General features: G+C 45.8%; 1 protein-coding gene across 2 annotated transcripts in view; it reads left to right on the top strand.

The window, feature by feature from the left end:
* Nucleotides 1-26,769, top strand: part of LOC135524357 (semaphorin-4B-like) — an 85,154-nt gene extending 58,385 nt beyond the window's left edge. For both annotated transcript variants that reach the window (XM_064951821.1, XM_064951820.1), the window contains 13 exons: nt 1,158-1,318; nt 1,992-2,054; nt 2,631-2,729; nt 6,864-6,975; nt 7,306-7,422; nt 7,777-7,934; nt 10,961-11,142; nt 11,479-11,629; nt 20,621-20,831; nt 20,944-21,059; nt 21,554-21,711; nt 22,062-22,153; nt 22,448-26,769. In XM_064951821.1, coding sequence (XP_064807893.1) covers nt 1,241-1,318; nt 1,992-2,054; nt 2,631-2,729; nt 6,864-6,975; nt 7,306-7,422; nt 7,777-7,934; nt 10,961-11,142; nt 11,479-11,629; nt 20,621-20,831; nt 20,944-21,059; nt 21,554-21,711; nt 22,062-22,153; nt 22,448-23,223 — 2,313 coding nt within the window. In that variant the 5' untranslated portion in view covers nt 1,158-1,240 and the 3' untranslated portion in view covers nt 23,224-26,769. The remainder of the gene's footprint in view (nt 1-1,157; nt 1,319-1,991; nt 2,055-2,630; nt 2,730-6,863; nt 6,976-7,305; nt 7,423-7,776; nt 7,935-10,960; nt 11,143-11,478; nt 11,630-20,620; nt 20,832-20,943; nt 21,060-21,553; nt 21,712-22,061; nt 22,154-22,447) is intronic.
* The last annotated feature ends 1,057 nt before the right edge of the window (nt 26,770-27,826 follow it).

Below are 27,826 nucleotides of genomic sequence, written 5' to 3'. Positions count from 1 at the left end.
CTAGAAGCACAAGCATTTCGCTACACTCGCATTAACATCTGCTAACCATGTGTATGTGACAAATAAAATTTGATTTGATTTGACTTGTGTAAAGACAAAGTGTTTGACCGTGGCCAGCTCTAAAGGCTTCCATTCTGCAACAGTGCGCTGATTGTGAAGCTTTGACAGCAACGCTGAAGGCTTAGAGAGAGAGTCAATGATAAGACACGTGGCTACAGGCTGCAGACAGAGTGAGGGCTTTTCAAGGGGTGTCAGGATGGTGAGAGACAGATTGGGTGCCGGCTCTCGCTCTCTTTCTCTGCAGCCCACTCCAGAGGTGATGAGAGCGGGTGATAAGACTGGAGGCTGCTAATGTATACTGTTAACTGAACACACACACACACGCATACAGGAGGCCAGGCTCTGTCCATCTCTATTGTAGCTCCCCTGTAGCGATGGAGAGAGACAGCCTGCTAGGCCAGACAGTGTTGTTGTCATGGGAACAGGTATACAGCCTGAAGGAACACCGTCAGTAATGACATGGTGTGCTGGTGTCTCTGGTTAAGACACAACATCTGTCTTTATCCTGCTCATGATGTTATGTGACCACACACACACACACACACACACACACACACACACACACACACACACACACACACACACACACACACACACACACACACACTGCAGTTTTGATGTTTAATTCTTGCCCATTCTTGCCCAGAAGGCTCTTTGAATGCTCTTTGCAGGCTCATATTGCAGTAATACATTCTGTTCGGTAGTCCTTTCCTGCAGTCAAATGACCAAATTGCCCTCCAGTGGCCTCATGAATGGAATGTTATTCATATTTTTCATAATTTCATAATGAATAAACTCTTTTTTTTAGTGCAGAAAATCTGATGTTTCTATGTCAAACGTTTTGGTGTTATTTCAGTCTTCTGTGATGTCTATAAAGTGTAATATTGGTATGCAAACCCAACATGGAATGCATTTATATCTGACATGGTACAGGTGTCTTCTTCTTTTTAAACCAACCCCATGTGTGTGAGGTGTATACTTGAGTTTCATAGCAGGTTTGTTTAAGACTTACCAAGAAACATTCTTTGACCCTGATTTAGCCCACTGCAGTAAGGTTAATATTTCTACTCCTCTTTCTGTTTTTCCTCTCTCCCCAGATGCAAAGGAGAGATCAGCCAAGAGATTCTCTGTGGGTGGAGTCTTCAATTACACGTCTCTGCTCCTCAGTAAGGAAGATAACATGCTCTATGTTGGAGCACGAGAGGAGCTCTTCGCCCTCAACCTCTCTGATATCAGCAGAGTCAAACTACAACGCAATGTAAGTGGGCACGAGTGTGTCTGTGTGTGAATATTGAAACATTTGTATTTCTAGAGGTGGTATGTAATACCCTCTATGCTCTCAGATACACATCATCACAGTACTGTAATGTGTGTGTGTGTGTGTGTGTGTGTGTGTGTGTGTGTGTGTGTGTGTGTGTGTGTGTGTGTGTGTGTGTGTGTGTGTGTGTGTGTGTGTGTGTGTGTGTGTGTGTGTGTGTGTGTGTGTGTGTGTGTGTGTGTGTGTGTGCGTGTGTGTGTGTGTGTGTGTGAATTATATATCTTATTATAAGTACTGTAATGTGTGTGTGTGTGTGTGTGTGTGTGTGTGTGTGTGTGTGTGTGTGTGTGTGTGTGTGTGTGTGTGTGTGTGTGTGTGTGTGTGTGTGTGTGTGTGTGTGTGTGTGTGTGTGTGTGTGTGTGCGTGTGTGTGTGTGTGTGAATTATATATCTTATTATAAGTACTGTAATGTGTGTGTGTGTGTGTGTGTGTGTGTGTGTGTGTGTGTGTGTGTGTGTGTGTGTGTGTGTGTGTGTGTGTGTGTGTGTGTGTGTGTGTGTGTGTGTGTGTGTGTGTGTGTGTGTGTGTGTGTGTGTGTGTGTGTGTGTGTGTGTGTGTGCGCGTGTGTGTGTGTGTGTGAATTATATATCTTATTATATATCCTCTCCTGCAGCTTACATGGAGTACCCCGAAAATGAAGAGAGACGAGTGCAGTTTCAAAGGCAAAGACCTACAGGTGAGTACACTGCGCAACATGTCTGGAACTCTAGTGACAATATTTACACTTCCATTCCAGTCCTTAGGCTTGTTTTGTTTTGCTATAGTACTGAAAATGAACTTAGTCAGAGGCAGTGGAAGCTCTAATTTAAGTACATATCCATTCAGCAGTGGAGGCCTGAGTGATTTTGTTACAGCCAGATAAATTGTCTACCATCAAACCAATCCCCTGTGATTGTGGTGAAACCTCAATTCTGTGGGAAGTATATTATCAGAAGGCCATATTGTATGATTCATTTATGGTTTATTGATTGGTGGTTGTGGTACAGAGGCTCATAGACCAGGATCTTGATGAAGACACTCTAATCTGTTTTCTGTGTGAGACAGTCACTCAGATGTTTGTCACACTGCTGCCAACAGCCCTCCCAGGCTATTTGAAAGCAATTAATTCCGGCCAAGTAATGTGGGAATATGCTTGGAGGGTCGCCTAACGAGCTACTCCATTCAACCTGAGTAACTCTCCCTCCAGAATAGTTTGTGGGAACATATGAATCATATTAACGATGCTCTCTCCTCTCCTGTGCCTTTAATGCAGACGGATTGCTTCAATTACATCAAGATTTTACTGCGTGTGAACAGTACCCATCTATACGTGTGTGGAACGTACGCCTTCAGCCCAATCTGTGCATACATAGTAAGTGTTACATGTTTTACTCAGCTGCAGCATACAGCATACAATTCGTCAAGGTCTATGTGATGTATAAAGAACCACCATGCCTGTGTGAAGTAGAGAACCACCATGCTTGTGTGCTTTAGGGAGAACTACCATGACTGTGTGAAGTAGAGAACCACCATGCCTGTGTGAAGTAGAGAACCACAATGCCTGTGTGCTTTAGGGAGAACCACCATGCCTGTGTGTTGTAGAGAGAACCACCATGCATGTGTGATGTAGAGAGAACAACCATGCCTGTGTGATGTAGAGAGAACCACCGTGCCTGTGTGTTATATAAAGAACCACCATGCCTGTGTGATGTAGAGAGAACCATCATTACTGTGTGCTTCAGGGAGAACCACCATGCCTGTGTGATGTTGAGAACCACCATGCCTGTGTGCTTCTGGGAGAACCACCATGCCTGTGTGTTGTAGAGAGAACCACCATGCCTGTGTGCTGTAGAGAGAACCAACATGCCTGTGTGCTGTAGAGAGAACCACCATGCCTGTGTGTTGTAAAGAGAACCACCATGCCTGTCTGTTGTAGAGAGAACCCCCATGCCTGTGTGCTACAGGGAGAACCACCATGCCTGTGTGATGTACAGAGAACCACCATGCCTGTGTGTTGTAGAGAGAACCACCATGCATGTGTGATGTAGAGAGAACCACCATGCCTGTGTGCTTCAGGGAGAACCACCATGCCTGTGTGTTGTAGAGAGAACCACCATGCCTGTGTGATGTACAGAGAACCACCATGCCTGTGTGTTGTAGAGAGAACCATCATGCCTGGGTGTTGCTTCAGGGAGAACCACCATGTCTGTGTGCTTCTGGGAGAACCCCCATGCCTGTGTGTTGTAGAGAGAACCACCATGCATGTGTGCTGTAGAGAGAACCAACATGCCTGTGTGCTGTAGAGAGAACCACCATGCCTGTGTGTTGTAGAGAGAACCACCATGCCTGTGTGTTGTAGAGAGAACCACCATGCCTGTGTGTTGTAGAGAGAACCACCATGCCTGTGTGTTGTAGAGAGAACCACCATGCCTGTCTGTTGTAGAGAGAACCACCATGCCTGTGTGATGTAGACAGAACCACCATGCCTGTGTGTTGTAGAGAGAACCCCCATGCCTGGGTGTTGTAGAGAGAACCACCATGCCTGTGTGCTACAGGGAGAACCACCATGCCTGTGTGTTGTAGAGAGAACCACCATGCATGTGTGATGTAGAGAGAACCACCATGCCTTTGTGCTTCAGGGAGAACCACCATGCCTGTGTGTTGTAGAGAGAACCACCATGCCTGTGTGATGTACAGAGAACCACCATGTCTGTGTGTTGTAGAGAGAACCACTATGCATGTGTGATGTAGAGAGAACCACCATGCCTGTGTGCTTCAGGGAGAACCACCATGCCTGTGTGCCATAGAGAGAACCACCATGCCTGTGTGAAGTGGAGAACCACCATGCATGTGTGCTGTAGAGAGAACCACCATGCCTGTGTGTTTTAGAGAGAACCACCATGCCTGTGTGTTGTAGAGAGAACCACCATTTCTGTGTGTTGAAGAGAGAACCACCATGCCTGTGTGTTGTAGAGAGAACCACCATGCCTGTGTGTTGTAAAGTGAACCACCATGCCTGTCTGTTGTTGAGAGAACCCCCATACCTGTGTGTTGTAGAGAGAACCCCCATGCCTGGGTGTTGTAGAGAGAACCACCATGCCTGTGTGCTACAGGGAGAACCACCATGCCTGTGTGTCATAGAGAGAACCACCATTTCTGTGTGTTGAAGAGAGAACCACCATGCCTGTGTGATGTAGAGAGAACCACCATGCCTGTGTGTTGTAGAGAGAACCACCATGCCTGTGTGTTGTAGAGAGAACCACCATGCATGTGTGATGTAGAGAGAACCACCATGCCTGTGTGCTTCAGGGAGAACCACCATGCCTGTGTGTTGTAGAGAGAACCACCATGCCTGTGTGATGTACAGAGAACCACCATGCCTGTGTGTTGTAGAGAGAACCACCATGCATGTGTGATGTAGAGAGAACCACCATGCCTGTGTGCTTCAGGGAGAACCACCATGCCTGTGTGTTGTAGAGAGAACCACCATGCCTGTGTGATGTACAGAGAACCACCATGCCTGTGTGTTGTAGAGAGAACCATCATGCCTGGGTGTTGCTTCAGGGAGAACCACCATGTCTGTGTGCTTCTGGGAGAACCCCCATGCCTGTGTGTTGTAGAGAGAACCACCATGCATGTGTGCTGTAGAGAGAACCAACATGCCTGTGTGCTGTAGAGAGAACCACCATGCCTGTGTGCTTCAGGGAGAACCACCATGCCTGTGTGTTGTAGAGAGAACCACCATGCCTGTGTGATGTACAGAGAACCACCATGCCTGTGTGTTGTAGAGAGAACCACCATGCCTGTGTGATGTACAGAGAACCACCATGCCTGTGTGTTGTAGAGAGAACCACCATGCCTGTGTGTTTGTAGAGAGAACCACCATGCCTGTGTGTTGGAGAGAGAACCACCATGCCTGTGTGCTGTAGAGAGAACCACCATGCCTGTGTGTTTGTAGAGAGAACCACCATGCCTGTGTGTTGGAGAGAGAACCACCATGCCTGTGTGCTGTAGAGAGAACCACCATGCCTGTGTGTTGGAGAGAGAACCACCATGCCTGTGTGTTGGAGAGAGAACCACCATGCCTGTGTGTTGGAGAGAGGTGTAATTAGCCATGTATTTAACACTGTCAATCAAGGTACATGTTTTCTTCTCCATGCGATTATCCCCCTGGAGTCTGCATTTTTGTTCACCTGAAATCAGTGTATTCCAATTATACCCCTTACAGATGTTTAGTGAGCATGTGTGGCTCTGGGTTGTAATGAAGACTTTTTGGAACACAGATTTGAGAGGAAGTGCATCTTTAAAAGTGTTCTGCTGATGGAGCAGACAAGTCTCTGAGGCAATTCAGAATAACATTGACATTTCCATTTAAAAATATTGACAGTCAAAGAACATCTCAAATGTGTGTCCCTTTCCCCTTTGTTCTATTTCAGTATGGGGGGGGGGCATTAAGGGAGGAAGGGAAGTATCTTGGCTGAACTTTAGGTTGTGAACCAGGATTCCCGAGTGTCTCTCTTATCACAACCATTGAGTCTCAGCCCACACAGAGAGATATAAAGTACAGTATACAACGTTATGTCCATTCCTTCTGGAAGCAGCACTCATCGTCTTCCCCATCACCAGATCGCTTTTAAAAGGAATTGTATAATAACATTTACTTAAACAGTGACGGCCCCTAAAAAGCTATATCTCATTTGAAAATGGAATATGTGGCATAAATATGAGTCCAAATATTTATTAAAATGTACTACAATGTGAAAATAGGATAAATTTGGTCATAAAGTCATTCTCATTCAAAAGTGAGATTTGCAAGATAATGGAAAAAATGAAGGGTAGCGTAACAGTTTGGGTTGAGTTTATTCCAATCCTGCCCACAGATGGCAGCACCCACATAATCATACATTCGGATCGCAGCTGCACCCGAGCTGATTGTAATGCCCATTGTCAGTTTGGTTTGACATTCGATATCGCTATGGGGCTGGTTAGGGGCCATCAGTAAGGTGCCCAATGTACATCGGACAATATATTAAAAGGTCAATAGCTTCAAATGTCAATAACTTAAAAACTTCAAACCATCTATACATTTTCATATACAAATATTGAAAGCATTTAATGAGACCACTAAAAGTTGTGCAACATGAACATACTGTCCCATTTACATTCTGTAATTTACTGACGGTCCCTAAACAGCCCCAGAGATAGGCTATCCAAAGTCAAACCAATTTTCCCACGGTTGCACACCAGCCGCTGAAGCTAATTGGCTAAATGATTTGGCTAACTCCTCCCACCTGCGAACACACACAAGAGACACTCATATCAAACCACAGGGTGTGGTTTGACCCACCCCAAAGTGACCGACTGTGACCACACAGTGGTTCCCGCCCCAGAATTTGTGCTACAGCGCTGTAGTAGCGAACAGAGTGGCCAGCAGGCAGTGGGAATTGTCAGTGTAGATTACAGCCCTACTTCTCCTCAAGGCTCTTTCTCTCTGGGTCCTCTCCAGAACACAGCTGACTTCACCCTGGTGAGAAGCCAGACTGGAGAGATAATGACAGAGGACGGACGCAGCCGCTGCCCTTTCAACCCTGAGTACAAGTCCACTGCCATCATGGCCGGTAGGTTCACAATATGGGTCACTTATTTACTGTCAGGGAAATATGTTTGGCTTCCATAAGACTGTGTACACAATACATACTGTATACAAGTCAATATATGCATACAAATAATAGACATAATGTAGACATGCTTAATTACTGATTTATCAATTATAAAATATTTTATATAGAGTAGCTGCAATGTATATTTTACCATCCTTAGTGTCTTCCATACTGTAAATATACTAGCAGACAACTCTTCCCTTCTAGATTCCAGGGTTTGTTACACAGAGGCTCCTGCTCTAGGTCCAGATATTGTTTGTCTTCATCTTATTGTTCCTTACATTATAGATGGAGAACTGTATGCTGGTACGGTCAGTAATTTCCAAGGAAATGAACCTATCATTTACAAGAGCCTGGGCCAAGGCGCTGCCCTGAAAACAGAAAACTCCTTGAACTGGCTCCAAGGTAAGTTCAGATCTTCAGGCAGCAAGCTATCTGGTAACTGCTTCATGTCATGGTCTACTGTTTGTATATGAAGCTAGATGATAAGGTAAACATACACGCATAAATTGTTTCCCTCTAAACATACAATCAGTATTTGAAGACCTCAGGCTGGACATGATAAATGAAAATTACCGTAGCTTTGAAGAACTATAGGCATTTCCATGGTATTTTGTTAATTTCAACATGCAGTAGTTCCTGTTGCAAAATCACTGAATCACCAGAAGACGTTTGTGGATGTAAAAGGCATGTCCGTGTACTAGAATGCATAGTTCTAGGTTTACATTTTACCCTGTGGTTTCTTTGTTGTTGTTCCAGACCCAGCCTTCGTGGGCTCTGCCTACATCCAGGAGAGCCTGCCCAAAGGCAACCCAGTAGGCGACGACGATAAGATTTACTTCTTCTTCAGCGAAGCAGGAAAAGAGTTCGATTTTTTTGACAAAACCATTGTGTCACGCATCGCTCGCGTGTGTAAGGTGAGTGACGCTTCAACGGTGATGGCCTGTCGAAAGAGTGTCTTTCCCCTTGAGCAAGGCTCTCCTCAACCCCACCGATTTAGATGCACTTTGATGGACTCTATCAGAGTGGGAGAAGTGTGTGTTTACACTTCTATGTGGTGTATGCATGTGTGTGTGAGGTGGGGGATTTAAGGGTGGAAGTGGTTGGTTTCACAGGGTGGGAGGGACACAGGGGTTCTTGTTACATAAAAACATTCCTCCTGTGAGTTCCCCCTGTTTGGGCCCTCCTCCTCTACTCTTATCACATTTCAGCAAATATTAGCGTTCAGCTAGGATTCACAGCAGACCTAAAATGCCTTCTCCTTTTCCACCTCTTTCCTGCACGTACCTGCAGACAAGGGTGTACTACGAACAGCCGGAACACTTTATTTCAGTTCCCAGAATTTGAACCTGAAAGGAATGGTTTCCAATCATTATACCACTGGTCTGTTGTTGACTGATACTTCTTCTCCACAATAATTTAATGAACCTCTTCTATTCTCTGTGACCAGAGAATCTGCCCTCACTTTGACAGCATGGTCATGGCCTCTTGTTTATCCCAGCTGTAGTATGGCCAATCCAAATACAGTGTGAAATACTAACTGACAGTTTTATGGGCAACACCCCTCCTCCCAGGCTTTGCATTTCCAGCAGTCAATCTTCCGGGAAAGCATCTTGTAATATTGCATTTCATTTCTTTGTTTGTTTTATGAAGAGATCAGCAGTACCAGTTCAGTGCTGCCAGAGTGGACAGAGTGAGGTGCATACAGTGAAGGGAGGAGCTGTGTGACTGAGTCCTCCTGCAGGCAGCACCTTGTCCTCCTGCAGGCAGCACCTTGTCCTCCTGCAGGCAGCACCTTGTCCTCCTGCAGGCAGCACCTTGTCCTCCTGAAGGCAGCACCTTGTCCTCCCGCATATAACAAACAAACGGAATGAATCCACCAAAGCCCATTATCAAACTTAATTTGAAAATATTTACCATGATGAGATGTGAAATAGAGCTCTGCTTTGGGGCCAGCTCACAAGTCATTTTCAATTGCTTCCGTGCCTTTTTTATTTAATTTCCACCTCGGCCATACGAGCTAAACTCATTAAAGCCGTCTACACTTAGCAGGCATCTTTTGCATTTTAAGAGGCCCCATACATTGCAGTTCCAATGGAGGGATATTTTTCCTTGTTTATATTTTTCAAACAGGCAGCAGACAGCTTCTAGTAATAGGATTTTGACCGCCTATACATACCAGGCTCTGCAGACTGCAAGCAGAAAGGCTTCTCTACAGTAGCTGTCTGAAGGTGTATGTCTTTACACTGAGTGGCAAATGGTAACCAGTGTGTCTGCCACTGTTAGAATGAGACTGCAGGACACACCCTTGATTCTCCTCTAAAATGAAACACAGGATGGTGGTGTGCAGGCCAATCACAGGGGAGATTTGAACTCAGAGTACAGAGTATCTTAGCTACAACTCCTAGTCTTTCTTATCCTCACGCCATACACACCACTATAGTGTCTTTGTTAGAGAATTCCCCTTGTAAAGGTTTGGATGGTGCAATATGTGTTGGTGAAACTGCAGACAAGTCATTGTCAAAAATACAGAATTACAATAATACTGAAAATAAAACTTTTGATGGGTGGAGCATTGTGGATGTATACAGCTGTGCAGAAAACAGAAAAACCTCAACAAGCTGGTATTACTTTTATTACTGAAACTCTGGAAATTCAACCTGGCCCTGAGTACCTGCGTGTTGGATAGGGAGGCTTATGTAAGGGATAATGAATTGAGCACTTTCTGTCCAATATTCAGAAGGAGAGACTTTAGGTACACACTCTCTCTGGTTTTAATAATAACTAGGTAGACCCAGGGGAGCAGAGCAGGGAATACATGTAGCTCATTATCTGGTTGGGTTAATACAGAAAGTAATTGCTTCTGAAACTCAGCATTAGTCACGTGTCATTTCCCTTTACCATTCACTGATGTCATTTCCTCTGATTAATGTTGGGCAGAGGGGGACTCAGATGAAGGCACATCTTCCAGGGCTCTGGGTTATGTAGACTAGACTTCTTTTGGTTTCTTTTTAGTCCTCTGAACAGTGCTCTGTGAAGATGACTTACCGTTCCTCCCTCAGCCTTTTCAATCTCCTCAGATCTATGTCCCAGACAAGAATTGGAGTAATTGCTGCACTCTGAGCCACAGACTCAAGTGAATGTAAACAGACAATTATATTCCTTTTTTCAGTTGTATGTCCCCACACATTCCCTGTACATCCAGCTATCTGTATAGGTACAGCATTCATAGCTGTAAGGCTCACAAATAATCTCTTTCATGCCGAGGTTGGAGTGATCTAAGTGAATTAATAATTTCTTAATGGAAAAGTTGTGCTACTTTTTTTAGCTTCTCAAGCCAACCAAGTATCATGCTCCCATAGATGACCACAGCCCACCAGGCAGGGTAGTGCCACAGGCACCGGTTCAGAGTGGTAGTGTCCGTGGAGAGGCATTGTGTGTGAGCAGTGTCCTGTTCTCTCGCTCTCACTGAAAAGCATTTGGCCTCCCCAGTGCCCCAGTGTTTTTCTTCCATCCAGTTGTGATGTCTTTTATTGTTTTCTTGACCTAGAACTCCACTCCCCCAGGGGAGATGTGTTATAGCCACAATCCGTTGTACTCAGTTTGGTGGTTTTACAATATTGGTTCTCATTTATGCCAATTCAAACAGTGCCTCGTTTCTAGGTAAACAACTGGGGAGAATAATGTTTCAGACATATATCAAATCAAACTGTATTTGTCACGTGCCGAATACAACAGGTGTTGAACATGTATACCAAGCAGAATGTAAACCATCATAATATTTAGGCAAGTTGTTTGCCATGACATCAGATTATTATGCATTCTCACCATTTCAACTACTGGGTTTACAGTTTAAACGTACATGCTTGTGCCCTCTACTGGACACTGGGTTACTGTGACTGCAGGTCCATATACTTTAACAAAGCTCTGATTTGTATTACAGGGTGACAAAGGAGGAGAGCGGGTGCTGCAGAAGAAATGGACCACCTTCCTAAAAGCACAGCTCCTCTGTTCGCTGCCTGACGATGGCTTCCCCTTCAACATCATCCAGGACATGTTTGTGTTGACGCCCCGCCCAGGAGACTGGAAGAACACCGTGTTCTATGGGGTCTTCACTTCACAGTGGTGAGGAAACACTTTGTCACCAAGACATACAGTACATATGCGAGAGTGTGTAGGATTTTCTATTGATTTGGGTAATGAAATATTCTGTGTCTGGGTTGGTTGGTATTACACTCATCTCCTCAACAACATTTTCCATACAGTTTATAGCAGACTATCATTAACCCAGTCGTGGGCAAACAGCCACACCTCCATTCCCTCTGTTCGTCTATGGTGTATTGGAGACATTATTGATCACGTACTTTATATTAGTTCGGCACTACTGTCAGAGTAAAGAATAGGATGACTTGGGGGAAGAGGAATGTGATGCAGCCTAACAGCTGTGTGGTGTTTTCCCAGGTATAAAGGGGCCTCTGGCAGCTCAGCAGTGTGTGCCTTCACCATGGAACAGGTGGAGAGGGCCTTCAATGGCCGTTACCGGGAGGTCAACCGGGAGACCCAGCAGTGGTACACATACAACCACCCTGTCCCTGAGCCACGGCCTGGAACGGTGAGTTAGTGTCCACTGCCCTCTGCTGGACAGCTGACACAGTATCACTAACCTGCATTACGCCTCGATCACACCAATAGTGCAGTTGCATTTGGTACACCAGAAGTACATTCATTTCAAATACAACGTCGCGTTTGCCTTGAAGCATTGTGTTGCAGTGCCTTCTGTGTGGTGAAATAAAAGGAACAAGTAATTAAAGAGCAGCATTAAAATAACAATAGCGAGACTATATACAGGAGGTACCGGTACAGAGTCAATGTGCAGGGGGCACCGGTTAGTCTAGGTAATTGAGGTAATATGTACATGTAGGTAGAGTTATTAAAGTGACAATGCATAGATAATAATAGAGTAGCAGCAGGCATAAGGGGGGGGGGGGGGGTGCAGATAGTCTGTGTAGCCATTTGATTAGATGTTGAGGAGTCTTATGGCTTAGGGGTAGAAGCTGTTTAGAAGCCTCTTGGACCTAGACTTGGCACTCCGGTACCGCTCGCTGTGCGGTAGGAGAGAGAACAGTCTACGACTAGGGTGTCTGGAGTATTTGACCATTTTTAGGGCCTTCCTCTGACACCGCCTGGTATAGAGGTCCTGGATGGCAGGAAGCTTGGCCCCGGTGGGGTACTGGGCCGTACGCACCCATGCCAAATCTTTTCAGTCTGCTGAGGGGGAATACGTTTTGTCGTGCTCTCGTCACGACTGTCTTGGTGTGCTTGGACCATGTTAGTTTGTTGATGTGGACGCCATGGAACTTGAAGCTCTCAACTTGCTCCACTACAGACCAGTTGATGAGAATGGGGGCGTGCTCGGTCCTCCTTTTCCTGTAGTCCACAATCATCTCCTTTGTCTTGATCATGTTGAGGGAGAGGTTGTCTGGCACCACACGGCCAGGTCTCTGACCTCTTCCCTATAGGCTCTCATCGTTGTCAGTGATCAGGCCTACCACTGTTGTGTCATCGTAAAGTTAATGATAGTGTTGGAGTTGTGCCTGGCCGGGCAGTCATGAGTGAACAGGGAGTACAGGAGGAGCTGAGCATGCACCCCTGAGGGGCCCCTGTGTTGAGGATCAGCGAGGCGCATGTATTGTTACCTACCCTTACCACCTAGGGGCGGCCCGTCAGAAAGTCCAGGATCAGGCCTCCCGGGTGGTGCAGTGGTTAAGGGCGCTGTACTGCAGCGCCAGCTGTGCCACCAGATACTCTGGGTTCGCGCCCAGGCTCTGTCGTTAACCGGCCGCGACCGGGAGGTCCGTGGGGTGACGCACAATTGGCATAGCGCCGTCCGGGTTAGGGGGGGGTTCCTGGTTGGATGCGCGCTGTGTTAAGAAGCAGTGTGGCTTGGTTGGGTTGTGTATCGGAGGATGCATGACTTTCAACCTTTGTCTCTCTGAGCCCGTACTGGAGTTGTAGCGATGAGACAAGATAGTAGCTACTAACAATTGGATACCATGAAATTGGGGAGAAAAAGGGGGTAAAATTCAACAACAAAAAAATAAAAAGTCCAGGATCCAGTTTCAGAGGGAGGTGTTTAGTCCCAGGGTCCTTAGCTTATTGATCAACTTTGAGGGCACTATGGTGTTGAACGCTGAGCTGTAGTCAATGAATAGCATTCTCACATAGATGTTCCTTTTGTCCAGGTGGGAAAGGGCAGTATGGAGTGCAATAGAGATTGCATCATCTGTGGATCTGTTAGGCCGGTATGCAAATCAGAGTGGATCTAGCGTTTCTGGGATAATTTTGTTGATGTGAGCCATGAACAGCCTTTCAATGCACTTGTGCTACGGGTCGGTAGTTATTTAGGCAGGTTAACTTTGTTTTTGGACACAGGTACTATGGTGGTCTGCTTAAAACATGTTGGTATTACAGACTCGGACAGGGAGAGGTTTAAAATGTCAGTGAAGAAACTTGCCAGTTGATCAGCGCATGCTCGCAGTACACATCCTGGTAATCCGTCTGGCCCTGCGGCCTTGTGAATGTTGACCTGTTTAAAGGTCTTACTCACATCGGCTGTGGAGAGCGTGAACACACAGTTGTCCGGAACAGCTGGTGCTCTCATGCATATTTCAGTGTTAATTGCCTCAAAACGAGCATAGAAGTAGTTTAGCTCATCTGGTAGGCTCGTATCACTGGGCAGCTCTCGGCTGTGCTTCTCTTTGTAGTTTGTAATGGTTTGCAAGCCCAGCCACATCCGACGATGTGAACTCTTTTTCTCTGCCTTCTCTTCACGCAAATTACAGGGATTTGGGTCTGTTCCCGGAAAGCAGTATGTCCTTCACGTCGGGCTCATCGGACTCGTTAACAGTTGGTTAGGAGCACCATCTTCATGAAACGCTGTATCAGCCAGTACACTTCCTCAAAATAGTCCGAAATGATCTAAGATAACTCAAGAAATCTTTAATTCATTTTGACATTTTTGATAATAGCCGGAGCAGTTTAATAGTTAAACCAACGACATAAGAAATACAAAGTATGGGCACAATAACCCGACGCGCACCAGTAAAACAAAATGTGCACAAGCACTTACAATAAACAATACCACACAAAGACATGGGGGGAACAGAGGGTTAAAAACACAACACATAATGAGAGAAATGAGAACCAGGTGTGTGGGAAAACGAGACGATACAAATGGAAAATGAAAAATGGATTGGCGATGGCTAGAAGACCGGTGACGTCAAACACCGAAAACCGCCCGAACAAGGAGAGGCATCGACTTCGGCAGAAGTGGTGACAGTACCCCGCCCTTGATGCGTGGCTCCAGTGGCGCGTCGACACCAGCCTCGAGGACGACCCGGAGGGCGAGGCGCAGGGCGATCCGGACGGAGACGGTAGAACTCTCACAGCATTGAAGGATCCAACACGTCCTCCACCAGAACCCAGCATCTCTCCTCCGGACCATACCACTCCCAGTCCACTAGGTACTGAAGGCCCCTCGTCCGACATCTCGGTTCCCGTATGGAACGAGTACGCCGGGGCCCCTTCGATGTCCAGAGGGGGTGGAGGAACCTCCCTCACCTCAGACTCCAGGAGCGGGCTAGCCACCACCGGCCTGAGGAGAGACACATGGAACGAGGGGTTAATGCGGTAATTGGGGGGAAGCTGTAACCTGTAACAAACCTCGTTCACTCTCCCCGGGACTTTAAATGGCCCCACAAACCAGGGACCCAGATTCTGACAGGGCAGACGGAGGTGCAGGTTTCGGGTTCAGAGCCAGACCCGGTCCCACGGTGCGAACACTGGGGCCTCACTGTGGTGACGCTCTGCACCAACTTTCTGTCGCAGCATGGCGCGCTGAAGGTGAACATGGGCGGCTTCCCAAGTTTCCTCCAAGCGCCGGAACCAGTTGTCCACCACAGGAGCCTCAGTCTGACTCTGATGCCAAGGAGCCAGAACCGGCTGATACCCCAATACACACTGGAAGGGGGAGAGGTTAGCGGAGGAGTGCCGGAGCGAGTTCTAGGCCATCTCTTCCCAGGGCACGAAATCTGTCCACTCCCCCGGCCGGTCCTGGCAATTGGACCTCAGAAACCTACCCTCATCCTGGTTAACTCTCTCCACCTGTCCATTACTCTCGGGGTGAAAACCTGAGGTAAGACTGATCGAGATCCCTCGACATTCCATGAACGCCCTCCAGACCCTCGAAGTCAACTGGGGACCCCGATCAGACACCATATCCTCAGGCACCCCGTAGTGCCGGAAGACGTGAGAAAACAAGGCCTCCGCAGTCTGTAGGGCTGTAGGAAGGAGATGGCAGGATCGTAGTGTTTCCCTGTGATGGGGGAAGATCAGTCAGGAAATCAATCGACAGGTGCAACCATGGCCGTTGTGGAATGGGTAAGGGGTGTAGCTTCCCTCTGGGCAGGTGCCTAGGAGCCTTACACTCGGTGCACACCGAGCAGGAGGAAACATAAACCCTCACGTCTTTAGCCAAAGTGGGCCACCAGTACTTCCCAGTCAGACAGCGCACCGTCCGACCAATGCCTGGATGACCAGAGGAGGGTGACGTGTGGGCCCAATAGATCAACCGGTCACGGACAGCAGATGGAACATACAGACGCCCAGCGTGACACTGGAGTGGAGCGGGCTCAATGTCCTTGTCCAACTCCCACACTACCAGTGCCACCAGGCACTCCTCTGTGCCATACAGCCGGGACAGTGCGTCTGCCTTCACATTCTGGGAACCTGGTCTGTAAGAAAGGGTGAACACAAAACAGGTGAAAAACATGGCCCACCTTGCCTGGCGAGGGTTCAGTCTCCTCGCCGCCCGGATGTACTCCAGATTGCGGTGGTCAGTCCAGATGAGAAAAGGGTGTTTAGCCCCCTCAAGCCAATGTCTCCACGCCGCTACCTGACCAAAACCCCGGATAAACCTCTGGCAAACCCTAAAAACCGCTGCACCCAGGTATAAAGGGGCCGTGGTGGGAGTCGGCCAATTACGCACGGCTGAAATGCGGTCACTCTCCATCTCCACCCCCGAGGTGGAAATGCCATACCCTAGGAAGGAGACGGACTGTTGAAAGAACAGGCATTTAGGTCATGCCCAACAGTCGACCAAACACTTTGCGCACCAGGGACTCATGCTCGGCGCGTGTAGCGGAGTATATCAGAATGTCATCAATATACACCACTACACCCTGCCCGTGTAGGTCCTTGAAAATCTCATCTACACATGCTTGGAAGACTGATTCATCAACCCGTACTTCATGACAAGGTACTCATAATGCCCTTTGGTGGTACTGAACGTCGTCTTCCACTCATCTCCTTCCCGGATACGCACCAGGTTGTAAGCACTCCTGAGATCAAGTTTGGTGAAGAAGCGCACCCCGTGCATTGACTCAATCGCCGTGGCGATTAGAGGTAGCCGGTAACTGTATCTCACAGTTTTCAGTGGGGCAAAAAATTATTTAGTCAGCCACCAATTGTGTAAGTTCTCCCAATTAAAAAGATGAGAGGCCTGTAATTATCATCATAGGTAAACTTCAACTATGACAGACAACTCCAGGACCTTGCTTGTTTGTAGGTGACCAAATACTTATTTTCCACCATAATTTGCAAATAAATTCATTAAAAATCCTACAATGTGATTTTCTGGATTTTTTTCTCATTTTGTCTGTCATGATGAAAATTACAGGCCTATCTCATCTTTTTATGTGGGAGAACTTGCACAATTGGTGGCTGACTAAATACTTTTTTGCCCCACTGTATCTGATTAAGGCCTCGATAGTCAATACACAGGTACAAACCTCCCTCCTTTTTCTTCACAAAAAAGAAACTCGAGGAGGCGGGTGAAGTAGAGGACCGAATGTACCCCTGATGCAGGGATTCGGAGACTTATGTTTCCAAAGCCACTGTCTCTGCCTGTGACAGGGGATACACGTGACTCCTGGGAAATGCGGCGCCTTCCAGGAGATCTATCGCACAATCCCCCCGTCGATGGGTGGTAATTGAGTCACCTTCTTTTTGGAGAAGGTGAGAGCCAAATCGGCATACTCGTGGGGAATGCGCACGGTGGAGACCTGGTCTGGACTTTCCACCGTAGTAGCACCTGTTGAAACCCCTAAGTACCTCCCCGAGCACTCTCACGACCACCCTGTGAGAGCCCTCCGTTGCCATGAAATAGTGGGGTTATGACAAGCTAACCAGGGTAGATCTTGCACCACTGGAAAGGCAGGAGAGTCATTGAGAAAGAGACTGATTTTCTCCGTGTGACCCCATCTGCGTCACCATGCCCAGAGGAGCAGTGGTATCCATAATCAACCCTGACCCTAATGGTCAACTATCTAAGGCTTGAACTGCGAAGGGCATTCCTACAGGAACAGTGGGGATCCCTAAACTAAAGGCTAATGATCTGTCTATAAAATTCCCAGCCGCGCCTGAATCGACGAGCACCTTATGTTGGGAATGTGGGGAAAATTCAGGAAACGTAACGAACAAAAACATTTGTGCAACAGAAAGCTCTGGGCGAGAATGGTGCCTTCTCACCTGAGGTGACGCCAGACTGCCCTGCCTGCTGCCTCGACTCCCAGAGGAACTAACCCGGCACCGACCGTCTCGTGCGGCCACAAATGGTGCACGAGACAGAACCTCTTCAGGTCTTCCTGAGCGCAGCACCTCCCAGCTCCATGGGCATCGGAGTGGTGGTGCTGGGGGATGGAACCGACAGAACCCGATCTGGACGTCCGCGGGTAGCCAGCAGGTTATCCAGCCGAATGGACAGGTCCACCAGCTGGTCGAAAGTAAGGGTGGTGTCCCTGCAGGTCGACCCTCGACGGACGTCCTCGCGCAAACTGCAGCGATAATGGTCGATCATGGCCCTGTCGTTCCATCCCGCTCCGGCGGCCAGGGCCCGAAAGTTCAAAGCGAACTTCTGTGTGCTCCTTGTCCCCTGCCGCAGGTGGAATAGACGTTCACCCGCCACTCTACCCTCGAGCGGGTGGTCGAAGACTGCCCGGAAGCGGCGGGTGAACTCCTCGAAGCAATCCAGCGCAGTATCTCCTTCTCCCCATACAGCGTTAGCCCACTCCAGAGCTCTCCCCAAGAGGCACAAAATGAGGACGAACACCCTCTCCCTTCACGAGGGAGCCGGGTAAACGGTATAAGTCCAGCTGTAACAGGAAACCCTGGCACCATGCCACCGTCCCATTATACTCCCTGGGAAGGTCGAGACGCATCCCACTGGGACCGGATGCAGGAGGGACGAGTAGTGGTAACCCCAGTTGTGCTGGTGGGAGCGCTGGAGGAACTCTCTGTCTCTCCCAGCGGTCCATGGTCTGCATGATGCGGTCCATCGCGACGCCAAGATGTTGGATCATCGTCACTTGCTCCTGGATGCGCTCATCTATCCCCATACCAGGGGAATCTGCTTCTGCTGACTCCATGTCGATGGTGTGGTATTCCGTATGGGGTGCGTATCTGGTGGCTGAGAAATCAGACGCAGGAGAGCAGAACTTGATAATAGCTTTAGCAGTTTAATAGTAAAACCAATGGATTAAGAAATACAAAGTATGGGCACAATAACCCGATGCGCACCAGTAAAACAAAATGTGCACAAGCACTTACAATAAACAATACCACACAAAGACATGGGGGGAACAGTGGGTTAAATACACAACACATAATGAGGGCAATGAGAACCAGGTGTGTGGGAAAAGGAGACAAAACAAATGGAAAATGTATCGGCGATGGCAACGTCGACCGCCGAACACCACCCGAACAAAATTATTCAGCCCCTTAAGTTAATACTTTGTAGCGCCACCTTTTGCTGCGATTACAGCTGTAAGTCGCTTGGGGTATGTCTCTATCAGTTTTGCACATTGAGAGACTGAAATTGTTTCCCATTCCTCCTTGCAAAACAGCTCCAGCTCAGTGAGGTTGGATGGAGAGCATTTGTGAACAGCAGTTTTCAGTTCTTTCCACAGATTCTCGATTGGATTCAGGTCTGGACTTTGACTTGGCCATTCTAACACCTGGATATGTTTATTTTTGAACCATTCCATTGTAGATTTTGCTTTATGTTTTGGATCATTGTCTTGTTGGAAGACAAATCTCCGTCCCAGTCTCAGGTCTTTTGCAGACTCCATCAGGTTTCTTCCAGAATGGTCCTGTATTTGGCTCCATCCATCTTCCCATCAATTTTAACCATCTTCCCTGTCCCTGCTGAAGAAAAGCAGGCCCAAACCATGATGCTGCCACCACCATGTTTGACAGTGGGTATGGTGTGTTCAGGGTGATGAGCTGTGTTGCTTTTACGCCAAACATAACGTTTTGCATTGTTGCCAAAAAGTTCAATTTTGGTTTCATCTGACCAGGGCACCTTCTTCCACATGTTTGGTGTGTCTCGCAGGTGGCTTGTGGCAAACTTTAAACAACACTTTTTATGGATATCTTTAAGAAATGGCTTTCTTTTTGCCACTCTTCCATAAAGGCCAGATTTGTGCAATATACGACTGATTGTTGTCCTATGGACAGAGTCTCCCACCTCAGCTGTAGATCTCTGCAGTTCATCCAGAGTGATCATGGGCCTTTTGGCTGCATCTCTGATCAGTCTTCTCCTTGTATGAGCTGAAAGTTTAGAGGGACGGCCAGGTCTTGGTAGATTTGCAGTGGTCTGATACTCCTTCCATTTCAATATTATCGCTTGCACAGTGCTCCTTGGGATGTTTAAAGCTTGGGAAATCTTTTTGTATCCAAATCCGGCTTTAAACTTCTTCACAACAGTATCTCGGACCTGCCTGGTGTGTTCCTTGTTCTTCATGATGCTCTCTGCGCTTTTAACGGACCTCTGAGACTATCACAGTGCAGGTGCATTTATATGGAGACTTGATTACACACAGGTGGATTGTATTTATCATCATTAGTCATTTAGGTCAACATTGGATCATTCAGAGATCCTCACTGAACTTCTGGAGAGAATTTGCTGCACTGAAAGTAAAGGGGCTGAATAATTTTGCACGCCCAATTTTTCAGTTTTTGATTTGTTAAAAAAGTTTGAAATATCCAATAAATGTCGTTCCACTTCATGATTGTGTCCCACTTGTTGATTCTTCACAAAAAAATACAGTTTTATATCTTTATGTTTGAAGCCTGAAATGTGGCAAAAGGTCGCAAAGTTCAAGGGGGCCGAATACTTTCGCAAGGCACTGTATGTGCAAGATTGTTCCATTTGGAAGTCTACAGTAAACTTTAGCCAACCTTGTGTGTGCAGGTCTGATGTGTTCTAGCCTGCCTTAGTCACATCACCAATCTGGCCCGAACATCAGTGCTTAAGCAGCGAAGTTATCTGTTTCTCTGCTGTCACTGGCTGCCCTCTTCCCAGAAGGCCTGATGTTATCAAAAAGCCGCTGCTACTTTCATTTCCTGGCAGCGTTATCATGGCCACATCAACTGAAGGATACAAACACATATTGATGGGGGAGTAGGCATGGGGCCGTAGTATGGTTGTGTAGTGTGTATTGTAGCCCAGTGTGTGCTTATGAGACTCCCTGTGTTTCTTCCACAGTGCATCACTAATGCAGCCCGGGACCAGGGCATCCCCTCCTCCATGCACATGCCTGACAAGGTATTGAACTTTGTCAAGGACCACTTCCTGATGGACAGTGTGATCCGCAGCCAGCCCCTCCTGCTGAAACGCAGCGTCCGCTACACCCAGATAGCTGTCCACCGGGTCCAGGCCATCCACAAACACTACAATGTGCTCTTCATTGGAACAGGTACTGTAAACAGGCTCTGCTGACAGAACTTCTCCCCCTTTCCTGTTCTGTATGAGAGGCAGAGCTCTAGCAGACATTAACCATCTACTGTTCTGTCATATGTCTCTGGCAGATGACGGAAGACTCCACAAAGCCATTAATGTCAACAACAAGATGCACATCATTGAGGAGATGGTGCTCTTCACTGACCCCCAGCCTGTAGAACACATAGAACTGGAGTCTGAGAAGGTACAGTACAGAGTGTAGAGTGGGAACTCTGTTTATTTCTGAAGCATCTCCTCATAGTGGTAGTAATATTGAACTCACTAAATGTCAGCTCTATCAGCTTAGGGGTCCCATGAGCCGTGAAGAGAGCCGGAGCTTGAAGGGGAGCTCAGCTCACATTCATTGGGATAATTGCACGCAACTTCCTCTCAGGGGAACTGAAAACAGATGGGTTGTAAACGGCGTGTGACCCATCATGAATCTTGTCCTGTGTTACTCTGTGCTGTTACTCTGTGATGTTACTCTGTGCTGTTACTCTGTGCTCGTAGCCTGTGCTGGTAGCCTGTGCTGGTAGTCTGTGCTGGTAGTCTGTGCTGTTAATCTGTGATGTTACTCCAGCATTGGGTTCGTAGAGGGGATGGTATTGATACTATATTAAAGAGGGGTAACTGTGTGTGAATACATGACTTAGGGCTATTCCTCCCTGGCATCTGACTGACTGTCTGGTCTCTCTACAGGGCCTGCTGTTTGTGTCCTCCTACTCTGGCCTGGTAGAGGTCCCTGTGGCTAACTGCTCCAACTACCAGAGCTGTGGAGAGTGTGTCCTGTCCAGAGACCCTTACTGTGCCTGGACAGGGAGGCAGTGCCTGGATGTCAGGCTGGCTCCACCAGATAGGTATGTTTCATCCAGACCACCAACCATTATACTTGACATTTCCATGGTCCACTCAGAGAGATGTAGGTGTTACTCATCAAATAGATACTAGCCTTGTATTGGCATGTAAGAGATAGGTATAAACTATTTTGATGCTAAGCTCTCATAATGACTGAAAACTTTCCAGAACATTTGACTACTCCAAAGAAAAAGTGACAATACAGGAAAATGCTCAATGCTGTCTGCTTACATGCTATATGTGCAGACTAACACTGTAGTCTGTCAAGACCATCTATGTGTAGATTGATAGTGCCAGTTAGAGCTGTTCTGAGACACCCATTTCTCTGATTTACTGTTGTCTGTTTTCTCAGCCACTGGCAGCAGGATGTGGACGAGGCAGACACATCAGTTATCTGCAACAAGACACAGCCCAGCCCTCGCTTTGTTAAACCCCCACCCACACGTAAGTACGGTACCATACCATCTGCTCCTGCTGGACTAAATCCTTTCGGCTCTATACTGTACCACTGTGCTCTACTCTGGGACTGCTGCATTTAAATTAACATTTTGCTGACAATTTTATTCCAATATTCCCTTACCATCATTATTCGTACCCAGCTCATTTAATTTATTCCTTCTCAGTGCACTCCTACTCAGCTACCACAGTAATATAATAATGCAGTTTGTTCAAACTACCTGGGATGGACTTGCTTTCACAAATGAAAAATGAAAAAGCCCTTCCTTTTGTTGTCTGCAGGGATGTCTTCATGCCAGGTGATAATGATCCCAGCCAACACATTCAAAGTGTTGCCCTGTAAGCTGCGCTCCAACCTGGCTGAGAGGAAGTGGGAGTACAGTGAGGGTGCAGGTCACTTCCTGTACCCCAGTCCTGAGGGAGGTCTAGTGGTGGTGGCCCAGGCTGACAGACAGGAGACCTATGAGTGCTGGTCAGTGGAGGAGGGCTTCAGGCAACTCTTGGCCAACTACTGTGTGAGAGGTGAAGCCAGACAGGAGAGCACCACCCTGATCGGCCACTCACGCACCCCTCTGGTCCCCCAGGAGGAGCCAATCATCCTACCCGGAGAGACCCGCTCACCGCAGATCAACACCAAGACCTACTGGAACGAGCTGATTGTAGTGTGTGCCCTGCTGGGCTTCTCCCTGGTGGTCTTCTCCCTGTTTGTGGTCTACAGGAACCGTGACCGCATGAAGTCCATGCTGAAGGAGGGTGAGTGTCCTAACATGCAGCAGAAGAAACCCAGGATAGTGGGGAAGCCAGCAGAAAACTTGCCTCTGAATGGCAACAACACAGTTCCAGCATCTGTGTCAGACCACAAGGGTTACCAGACCCTCAATGACAACTACATCTGCAACACGCCGTCACATGAATGCTCATCACCAGACAACAGCAAGAGCTTCTCAGAGTCAGAGAAGAGGCCTCTGAACTTGAAGGAGAGCACTGTAGAGATCTCGCACACCTGCCCGCGGCCTCGGGTGAGACTGGGCTCAGAGATCAAAGACTCCATTGTGTGAGGACGGCTTTGATCAACTTGAGCAGGAGATAAAACTGTAATGCAGAGTGACTAACTTTGAACTGTAAGGAAAGAGGGGACTGTAAGTGAAAGAAAAGAAAAACACTAAAGGAGGGAACACTGAAAACCGCCAACCTCTTCACAAAGAGGGACATTTCATTACACTGATTTTGCACATTTGTCTTTTTCATTTTGTCCCTATAGTCAGTTCTTATTTCCTTGTTCAGTGACTCTTCTTTCTCTAGTGCATCTGAAGCACAATGAAGAGAAGCTGATACAGATTGCCTTCAGACTATTGAAGCCGTGGAATTATGCTCATGGTGGGTATAGGACACATACAGCTGATATTGTCCTTCTGTAACAATTTGTATATGGTTTAGTCATGTTTGTATGCTTTGCCACTCAATCCGTCCAAATACTCTGTTGGCATTGAATTGAAAGTAGAGAGATACTCTATGGGTCAAGAACTGACCCTTAACTCTCTCACCTACATCCATAAGCATGGGCTTAGCCCTGCACTGAGACAGACTCAGTGCATGGATAGCAGTGGAATAAACAACCTCGTATTCAAACATTAGATCATTAGGCCTATGACTTAGTTATAACAGCAATTTTTTTACACCTTTATTTAACTAGGCAAGTCAGTTAAGAACAAATTCTTATTTACAAAGACGGTCTACCGGGGAACAGTGGGTTAACTGCCTTGTTCAGGGGTAGAACAACAGAGGTTTACCTTGTCAGCTCGGGATTCAATCCAGCAACCTTTCGGTTACTGGCCCAACGCTCTGACCACTAGGCTACCTGCCGCCCCTATTAATTTAAGGCAGTTTAAACTGTACATAAACCTCAAAGCAGCATAACCAGACAGGCATTAGAATGGTATCCACTGGTCAAGAGAAGGGCTAGCAGTACCAGAGAGACATGGAGAGGAACCAATGAGGAAGGAATGAAAGAGGTAGTGACCACCTGGAATGAGGTGAGGTTAAAACAACACACAACAGAATAACATAACACTGGAGAGGTATTGTTGAGGCCCACTGCTCTGCTCCACCAGAGTGGCACAGATGGGGTTTGTAAGTCCCAAAGTATTGGAGGATATGGTGCCTAAGTTGTGTAAGATTGACATTCACAGGTTTGAAATGTACTCTTGACATTCGGGAAGACCCTAGACCAGGTATTAACATATTGTTCATTGTGGAGCAGACAGACTATGCAAAGCACATCATGTGAAGTGGGGTGAAAGGTCACACCGAAATCTGATCTTGAGACTGCAAGCACATTCTTAATTACAGAGAATAAGAGGCATACTCACATGCAATTTAGTATGCAAGTGATTTTGAGCCATTTCTGTGTCATAGAGGCATGGGATGAGATAAAGACTATCACTAGGCCTGGAGTTGATGTAACTAGGCTGAAGTCCCAGTATAAAATGGTTAATGACTAGTTCAGAGTGCCAGTCAGGAACTGATTCCTTCAATCCAAATTCAGTCACCAAGTTAAAGTGGGCTGAGACTATAAAAACCTGTTCACCACATTGTTTAGATAGCTCTGTTCTGGTCCTGTTATTCAGAGACCAGTAGACAGCAGAGTTTAGAAGAGCCAAAGGAAGAGTGGCAACAACAGAGAATCAGCCAGTGGGTTATGGAGCTCTTAGTGTCGTTGATGAGACACACCCAGAGGCAACCAAGCTCCTGCGTGTTAATTTATGTAAACAAAGTGATTGTTGTGCCAAATATAACTTGTTTTTAAATCATGCATCTTCTGTTTTCATCCTATCCAACACAACTGTCATGTCAAATCAATGTCTTGTGTTTAATGGGCCTGACTGATTCAGCATGTACTGTACCGAACAGTATGTTCTTAGGCCATTCATAACGTAGTGCATGTGAAAGCTGTCATAGTTACAACCATCACCTCTGGTTTAATGACACTAATGACTGTAAAATGGGTTTTACCAACATGGAGTGAAAGGTCACACAGCAGTTATGGACCAGTCAATGGAGGAATGTGTGTGTTTAAAAAAAACTACTATAGAAACTGATATTGTTAAAGTATAGAACATGCAGAATATTTTATCATCCAAAAGCAAGGGCTTTATTCAGGCATTACAATACCCAATAACAGGTATATGTTTTCAGCTGTTCATGATGGGAAATAAATAATAATTCTACATTTAAAATGAAAGAATATCAATTTCGTATTCCATAGATGTTGCTATGTCAGTGCAAAATTGTGGTAAATATGAACTCTTGCAACATTGTGTTGTGGAATGTGGTGATACAAGTATTCCAAAATGATTTCTAAGTAAAACTGTTTATTTAAGCTTATTCTAGATATTGAATTTTGTATAAGGGACAATTTTTAAAAAAATGACAAAGTAGCTGTGCAAAAAGCATACTGCTAAAGGACTGCCATGTTGGCTGATTGTATATAATGTACATTTGTATTGTATTGGAGAAGACTGGTGAAAGTTGTATCATTGTGGTGAAAGTGCAGAACCAGCAAACACCTTGAGAATGCGTTGTTTTTGCACAGAATGTTGGAAAGACTTAGTTTGGGATACAAATTAGGATTTTGTTGAATTATGTATTAGGTTTTCAATTTATTTTTTCATGCCTTTTAAGCAAAGTTAAATAATCGAATTGTACATCTTGGGATACTAAATGTGTTCTCCTGTCCTTGTGACATTAATTAGTCACATGGATAACCTGGTAGCAGCAGCAGCATCACCTGCATGATATGTACGACAGAATAGACTGTAGGACTCTACTGGGCATGCCCAACAATACAATTACAACACTGAGTGAATGCCAGTATCAGTACAACAACTCTGTTAGAATGGCTTCAACTTCAGTCACAATGTATTTCTGTGTTGACACTATTGCAAACCCCTGTATATGGAATTATAGTCTCAACCTGTACAGAAATCCCATACTGGTAAGGTCTCCACAACACTTGTGAACTCCATCAGGGTTTCAATGACTCCAATTGTAACAAAGATGGGAGGAGAAGGAGTTGAAACATTGTCTTGACAACTGAACATTTCATGATTATTTTTTATTTTGTGACAAAGATTGCAAGTGAAGAAATGACAGCTTGGATCAGATGAGTAAAGTTATCTAAACTCAATAATACATTAGCCGAATGCAGAACAAAATCAGCCTGAATATCTAGCATAATAGGTTCAGACATGCAGCATACAAATCTCTTGTTTGATCACTGCTCCAAATGAATATATACTTACATAAGATTTGAGACTGCTGTTATAAGCTTCTACTGATTTGCAGTAAGGCACCTCTGTTAGTTGAAGAACCACTTCAGCCAAGCCTTCTAATTGTGACAGTGTAACAAGTATCTCTGACTCATGTCAACATGTCTTTTAAGTTTGTATGTTAAAATGCTTTGTAAATTGAGCTGCCAATGTAAAAAGCTCTTGTGAACTGTATTTTTTTATATTATACATCACTACTGTTTCAGTTGTTTTTATTGTTCTGTACATAAAAGCACTTTATGTACATTTTTTTTAAATAAAGATAAATGGATACAATTAGTTTCCTATATGGTTCATGAACTCTATAGTTGTAATGCTACATGAAATTAGAGAATAACCTCAATTTAGACAGGATCCAGGACATAAGTTGTGCTTGTCACATTGCTGCACTTGATTATGAAGCAATACACCAATCAAACAAATGTTCAAAATCTGTCTATATCATAAAGGTTCAGTCATTGCTATATGGATCCAAATACTGTATTGGTGTAAGAAGTAGTTCCAGACTTGCCTGATTCTGCTCTTACACTGCCACTGTGTGGCCACAATATTATCAACAACTTTCAGAAGATTTATTGTAATGTAAAAAAGGGATTTCTGTCATTACAGTAAGGAATGTTGGTATTGGTATGTTCTTTAAAAGCAGTATGTGTGAGCCATTTTTATCCCCTCTGTTCTTTGATTAGTAAAATGTTAACAGTGACTGTGTCTTCTGTCAACACATTAGTCACATTAAGGTGGAGCACAGCGTTTGCTGACGCATTCCACCAGACTCAAATAAAAACATGCAAAGAACAGCACGGAAAGTTCCTGTTGAACTTGTTCAGTCTTTTTTTTATGTGAGCCTAATTCTTGCATTATCATGTAAAACAAATAAGCTAATAGTGTAGTTCTGTGGTTTTTTTTAGTAGTGGTGTTTCTGTCACAGTAGTAAAAATAAGTATGGCTAGGGATATCACATGGTAGGGTGGAGTTAATTACTGAGTATGCGTACCATGTAACAATGGCAGGCAGACAAGTATTCTTGATAAAGAGTGCAGTCCACACCTGAAAGGAAAATAGCCTACTTTGGTGTCATAGGTAGAATACTTGCCACATCCTAGCAATGAATATACAATTATTCTCCACCCCTGTGCAAATACATCATATACTATTTGAAAATATTGTTGAGATACATTTCATTTAAATATTTTATATGAGTGTTTTATACATGTAAATTGTGTATTTTGTTTAAACTTTATTTGTGATACCTCAATAAAAAAAAACAAGTATGTGAGTTGCATGACAACGTGTACAAACACTGACATTTTTAACAACAGTAAAAAAATATAAA

Source organism: Oncorhynchus masou, chromosome 31, assembly GCF_036934945.1.
Source record: "Oncorhynchus masou masou isolate Uvic2021 chromosome 31, UVic_Omas_1.1, whole genome shotgun sequence".
Lineage (NCBI taxonomy): Eukaryota > Metazoa > Chordata > Actinopteri > Salmoniformes > Salmonidae > Oncorhynchus > Oncorhynchus masou.
Note: the sequence above shows the minus strand (reverse complement) of the source record. Positions and strands in the feature narration are given on the sequence as shown.